The 6852-nt window shown below is 38.3% G+C and overlaps 1 protein-coding gene across 2 annotated transcripts in view; it reads left to right on the forward strand.

Moving 5' to 3' along the window:
• Positions 1-6284, forward strand: part of LOC123986404 (glutamate receptor ionotropic, kainate 1) — a 28033-nt gene extending 21749 nt beyond the window's left edge. For both annotated transcript variants that reach the window (XM_046074643.1, XM_046074644.1), the window contains 6 exons: positions 2177-2380; positions 2481-2704; positions 3820-3938; positions 4168-4385; positions 4971-5196; positions 5328-6284. In XM_046074643.1, the coding sequence (XP_045930599.1) occupies positions 2177-2380; positions 2481-2704; positions 3820-3938; positions 4168-4385; positions 4971-5196; positions 5328-5617 (1281 nt within the window). In that variant the 3' untranslated portion in view covers positions 5618-6284. The remainder of the gene's footprint in view (positions 1-2176; positions 2381-2480; positions 2705-3819; positions 3939-4167; positions 4386-4970; positions 5197-5327) is intronic.
• Positions 6285-6852: the final 568 nt, after the last annotated feature.

Here is a 6852-nt window from a genome sequence, read left to right on the forward strand (position 1 = left end):
GTGATCACTTTCACTGAGACCTACTTTAAGAACATCAACCAACTGTCTTATGTTTGTGCAAAAGGAATAAACTGTTTACAATAAGTTGTATATGTTATTATAAGTAACCCAGTTTCTCAGTGATAATATGTAAATGAGGGAGCAGCAGCATACTTTTGTTTCCACAGTTGAAGCCTTTTCATAAATGTGTAATTAGATTATTTTTCATTTAAATGTAATGCAACAGTCTCAAATATGAATGTGGCTACAGTTTAAGTCCTCGATCTACCTTCTCCACATGTTTCTAAGAAGGCTTGATATATGACGACTTTGTGTTTTGGGGTGCTCCTTTAATTATATTTTCAGCACAATTTGATGTGCAGCCAGGAATCATGAAATCATGAAATGCCATGGGCTGAACATTGGCAAATTTGTGTATTGATTTGTAGATATGCCATCATCCCATAAAGAAACTGGCTTCTCGGCTTCCTCTGTCAGTCCAGAATTGAGATGCTGCTCATTTCTCTAAGCCCTCTGTAATAGAGATTTAACCTGACTGTTATTCAGCTGAGCTCACTTCATTATCAACTGCATTCAAATATCTCTGATCTCTGCTGCCCACCCCCATTCTCCTCTCACAGAGAGCCATGCCTGCCTGCTCTATTTACATCACCGTCCACCATGTTACATACTCAGAGATACTTAATATTTCCATTGAGGATCCTGCCAATGCAAAAATGTCCATTAAGATGCAGTTAGCCTTTGTCAGTGTCCTTTGCTTAATGTAGCACTCATCAATTATTCATTTTTAAGAATTGTTTTTCATTGGCCAGGCTGCTGCTAGATTTTGCATTTATTTATATGACAATAAAAACAGAAGGATTCATATGTTTTGTTTTCTGCCCTCTCTTTGCCACAGGCACAATGGAATGGCTTGACGGGACAAATAATTATAAACAAGACAGATGGCCTGCGGAAAGAATTTGATTTAGATGTCATCAGCCTAAAGGAGGATGGCTTGGAGAAGGTGAACTATCTGACCCGTGTCTATACTGTCAGTACAGGCTTTTATTGTAGACATACACCCAGAGCTTAACAGACATATAGACAAACAGGGCCACCGCTATTCACTTGTAACCCCATTTTTTTCCTAAAGTTGCAGAAATATTCCTTGTCTGTAAAACAATATACAGTATCTTGAAATCTTATGTCCTAATAATGCCTATTACTGCTTTGACACATAGCTCTTACAAATAGTAGCTGTCATTTTAAGCTCAAAAACTTTGTGGATGTTGCTTTAATCACATTGACATTGCTGCTCTGACTTTTGTCACTAGCAGGTCTGTTATCTGCTAATAACAAATATCTCCACTACAAAGAAATTCAACTGAAGTTAAGACAGTTGGAAGTAAATGTTGAAATTAAAATGAAATAAGAGTTGTAACCATAGGAGTTATTGTTTTCCACATTTCTCTTTAAGCCAATTCACTACCATTGTTTATTGTTTTGTTTTTTGTTTTCTTAAAGCTCAGGGCTCTGTAATTAAAATGCTTTCTCTTTATTATTTCTGCAAGACAATCGCGGGCAACAGTCGCCTGAATAAAGTGTGGAAAAAGGTCTGTACTTTAGCTGCCCTGGCGGACTAAAGGAATATTGACACTGTTTATTAATTTACTCTACCCGCTGCCCTGTGTGATGTCTCCCCCTTTTTCTAAAAAAATAATAGTTTTAGGCATTGGTGGGAAGAAATGTTAAACACTTCTGTACCGGACATTTCAAGTTTAATAAGATATAATATTTTATGTCCTGTTCCTTTTTCCCTCCCTCACGATCTCATCTCTGTTTGTTCTTCCATTGAAATTTTTCATCCTAGTACTGTTTTCTTTTTCCTTCTTTGCATTCATTACCTTGATCATGTGAAGGTGACTCAGGCAACTATGCATCTTTGAAGTCAGTGTGGTTATTTGGATGTTTTATTCTTTACAGATTGGCGTGTGGAACTCCCAAACAGGCCTTAATTTAACAGAAAAAAATAGGGACTTATCCACCAATGTGACCGACTCAATGGCTAACAGGACCCTCATTGTGACAACTATTCTGGTATGAAAGATCATTATCATAATCATAAAAGACAGGCAACATTTGATCAAGAATGTCTTGATAAATCTAATGAAGTCTACACTGTGCCTTGTTCCAGGAAAATCCTTATGTCATGTATAAGAAATCTGATAAGCCGCTGTATGGAAATGATCGCTTTGAGGGCTACTGCCTGGACCTGCTCAAAGAGCTCTCCAACATTTTGGGCTTCTCCTATGAGGTAAAGCTGGTGTCTGATGGCAAATATGGAGCTCAGAATGACAAGGGGGAGTGGAACGGCATGGTGCGAGAACTCATTGACCATGTGAGTACCCATCAATATTATAAGTGAGAGAATATTTGAGTTATCATCTGATCATCTGTCTTTGACCGTGGCTCTGCTTGATGGGTTCTTTCTGTGCTAGGTGGCTGACCTCGCCGTGGCCCCTCTCACTATCACATATGTCAGGGAGAAGGTGATAGATTTCTCCAAGCCCTTCATGACACTGGGGATCAGCATCCTCTACCACAAACCCAACGGCACCAATCCAGGAGTGTTCTCCTTCCTCAACCCGCTGTCTCCTGATATCTGGATGTATGTGCTGCTGGCATGCCTCGGTGTCAGCTGTGTGCTGTTTGTTATTGCCAGGTAAACTGCAACTTCAAAGAAAAAGTGAAACAATTTGATTTGGTTTATAGAACTCAAATGTTTTGCTAAAAGTACTATACTAATAATGGTCCACTTATCACCCAGGATGCTGTTACTACAAATTAAACTTGTTCCCTGGTTTAGGTTGAGCAGATGTTACTCGGTATACATGTGTAAAAAGCATAAAGCAAATGCTAATAAATGGGATTCATAAAAGCATTTACAGTATCTCAAAAGTGAGTACACCCCTCACATTTTTGTAAATATTCGATTATGTCTTTTCATGTGACAACACTGAAGAAATTACACTTTGCTACAATGTAAAGTAGTAGTAGTGTACAGCTGTATAACAGTGTAAATTTGCTGTGCCCTCAAAATAACATATCACAAAGCCTTTAATGTCTAAACCGAGGGTGGAGAAGCGCAAGGTCTCTAACATTCACCAGCTCCGTGATGTCGTCATGGAGGATGACTCCAGTGACAACCTGTAAAGCGCTGCTCAAGACCATGTCAGAGGGTTAAGGCAGTGCTGGAAAATAATGGTGGCCACACAAAATATTGACACTTTGGGCCCAATTTGGACATTTTTACTTAGGTGTGTTCTCACTTTTGTTGCCAGCGGTTTAGACATTAATGGCTGTGTGATGTGTTATTTTGAGGTGACAGAAAATTTACACTGTTATACAAGCTGTACACTCACTACTTTAAATTGTAGCAAAGTGTCATTCCTTCAGTGTCACGTGAAAAGACATAATCGAATATTTACAAAAATGTGAGGGGTATATTCACTTTTGTGAGATACTGTATCTATAACTTAAGCTACAGTTAGCTTAATATGTTCGTTATGGTCGGTTGCGCTAAACAATATTGTTTAGCCAAAAGCTAAATTTCACTTTGGTTAAACATTTTAACTTCCTGTATGCATTATATAAATGTTTATCATTTTGGCTGCAACAAGGACCTATAGATTAATTGCGGACATGGAAAAATTGCTAATTGCTGTTAGCAATAAGTACATACCAGGTGTTGCCACAGACCTTAATATGTAATTATCTTGTCATTATAGTTTGTTTTTTTACATTATTAATTGTGACTGTTTGATTCTTCACCTTCAGGTTCACTCCCTATGAGTGGTACAACCCTCACCCCTGCAACCCAGACTCAGATGTGGTTGAAAACAACTTCACTTTAATAAATAGTGTCTGGTTTGGAGTTGGAGCACTTATGCAGCAAGGTATAGTTACTGAGGTTATAACTGTATTACATTTTTATGCTGTTTTCATACCTGGTCAAAGTTTCCCTTTGGTAGAATACCTTCAACCACCACCTTCATATATAGAATAATGTTTGTGGTGTGCATGGGAAAAATAAGGTAGTCAGTTTGTTCTGCACTGTATTTATCATTGGTTCATAATGCATTTGTTAGTAGAATTTGTAATGTACCTTGTGTTGTTATCTTACAGGATCAGAACTAATGCCTAAGGCCCTCTCTACAAGGATAGTTGGAGGAATATGGTGGTTCTTTACGTTGATCATAATCTCCTCATACACTGCCAACTTGGCTGCCTTCCTCACTGTGGAGAGAATGGACTCACCAATCGACTCTGCAGATGACTTGGCCAAGCAAACAAAAATAGAGTATGGTGCTGTAAGAGACGGCTCCACCATGACCTTTTTTAAGGTAACCTTCTTTCCACTGTACAGCAAATGGGAAAGTAACTGTACACCAATGTGGGGGAAGGATGCAAACAAAAACTTTTGATTTTAATTAGTCTGACAAGCTGTACCCTTGAGCCATCAGTCCTTAGTCATTACAGTAACATGATGAGTGCTGTGTGATGGGTTGGCAGAAAATGCAGTTGGGGGAAAAAACGAGTAGGGTTAAAGGTTAATATGTTAGAAACTTCCTCATAGATGCAGCTTAACAAAAACCTGCGGGCAGTTTTTCATAAAAATTGCAAGGATTTATTGTTTTGCCTGTCGCACCGCAACCAGTTTATCTGAATATGCAGAGATGTATGACCTTGGGCAGATTTGTATACACTTGTCACAGCCCATCTCCTGCCATGCATCACGATGATTGCCCCAGTCAGCAGATAATCTCCAAATACTGTGTCATTTAAAATATTAGAATCAAGTGTCAACCCTGTATCAACCAGATATTACCATGTATCAATATTATCTGCTTTGTGTAAACCTCTGTGATGTTGTTGTTGCTGTGTTGACCAATGAGATGCATCAATAAACTCTGATTCTGATTCAACAGAAATCTAAGATCTCAACTTACGAGAAAATGTGGGCATTCATGAGCAGCAGGAAAAATACAGCTTTGGTGAAAAACAACCGGGAGGGGATTCAGAGGGTTCTCACCACAGACTATGCTCTTCTAATGGAGTCAACTAGCATCGAGTACATCAGCCAGCGTAACTGCAACCTGACACAGATTGGAGGCTTGATAGATTCAAAGGGCTATGGAGTGGGAACCCCAATTGGTAAGAAATAACACAGTAACAATTACGACGAGTAAATGTTCCCTATATGTCTATGAAACAACAAACCCAAAGGTTATTTCGCTGGTAATGGCAGTAATGGTTTAAATCCGGCTGTTGTTTTCCTGCTGTAGGCTCCCCTTACAGAGACAAGGTCACCATTGCCATCTTGCAGCTTCAGGAGGAAGGGAAACTGCACATGATGAAGGAGAAGTGGTGGAGAGGCAATGGCTGCCCAGAGGAGGACAGCAAAGAGGCCAGTGCTCTGGGTGTGGAGAACATAGGGGGAATCTTTATTGTGCTGGCAGCTGGACTAGTCCTCTCAGTTTTTGTAGCAATTGGAGAGTTTATTTACAAATCCAGAAAAAACTTGGACATTGAGGAGGTGAGTGTTGGTCAGTGCGAATGGCATAACAAGTATTAACACACTAGGGGACTCAATAGAAGACTGCTATGAACTTACAACACATTTGAATTGTCGTTGTTGTCTTCAGAGGACTACAGTTATCACTGGGCCAACAAAAATTTGAAGTCTGAATGTGTTGAACTGCACTGTTACAATCAAAACAGAAATACTTTTTAATGCAGAGTTTAATGTTTTCAGTAGTTTGATGTAGAGCACAGAAAAACATTTTAGTCTTAATTGAAAGAATACATTTGAACCCCTTTCTATGATGCAGATGGTTGTTGACTTCTGACATCATGACACTTGACCATCTTGGCCTTGCTGTTTTTCGCAAAAAAAACCCTATAACATTGTAACATTGTTTTGTGTGAAAAAAATGTCATGCCATGATATTGTGGGTAAGTGATGGTAAGTGGTATTTTTTAGGCATGTTTGCCATGTTAATTTCAACAACTGCAGTAGGTTTGAGAGTATTCTGTTATAAAATGTTTTTCATAAAATTTTCATGTTTATAGCGCACAGAAACTTAACATGACATAACGGCACTACTTCTTACCACTTTTGTATGTACTCAAAGCTTGATTTGTTCAATGACGGTTGTTTCCAATGTGTTTATGAATGAGTGCTCCCTCAAGATTTTATTCAAGTTGCTTGACACTCAGGCCATACGTTGCTTACTGTCTTTTCTTTTCTTTTTTCTGCTTTTGTATTATATAAAGTTCATAAACATGCATGTATAAGTTTCGTCATGTTGGAATTGTTTCAGAATGACTAAAGTTATGTGAGAACATTACATCCTTTAACCTTTTATTTCTTGTTGTATTGGTTTTGATTGCTCCCTTTTTCTGCATGCACAGCCATTCCCTTTACTGGATGGAGACATTGACACAAGCTCTAGATTTCATCCACGAAAGTGTTGGGTTACATTGAGAAGATCTGAGGTCTTTTAAAACTAATATGTCTTTCAAATTGTTGCATGTTTGATTGATGTTCTATTTTTGAGTTTTCTTTCATTCATTCGTTTTGGCCATCAATGGTGAACAATTGTCATGATACACTTCACTCAGAAAACAGGGGTTATAAGTTAAGTAACCTCACGTTATGCAGGTTAACCTACGTTATTACACGCACTAATGCATATGCTTACATACTACATTATAAATCATATTTTTAGATATAATTTGCTTGACTTTAAGTATTTCCAACAAACCAACTATTTTGCACTTGAAAATCTCTTTGCCCACATTATTTCA

This window comes from Micropterus dolomieu, linkage group LG17, assembly GCF_021292245.1.
Source record: "Micropterus dolomieu isolate WLL.071019.BEF.003 ecotype Adirondacks linkage group LG17, ASM2129224v1, whole genome shotgun sequence".
NCBI lineage: Eukaryota > Metazoa > Chordata > Actinopteri > Centrarchiformes > Centrarchidae > Micropterus > Micropterus dolomieu.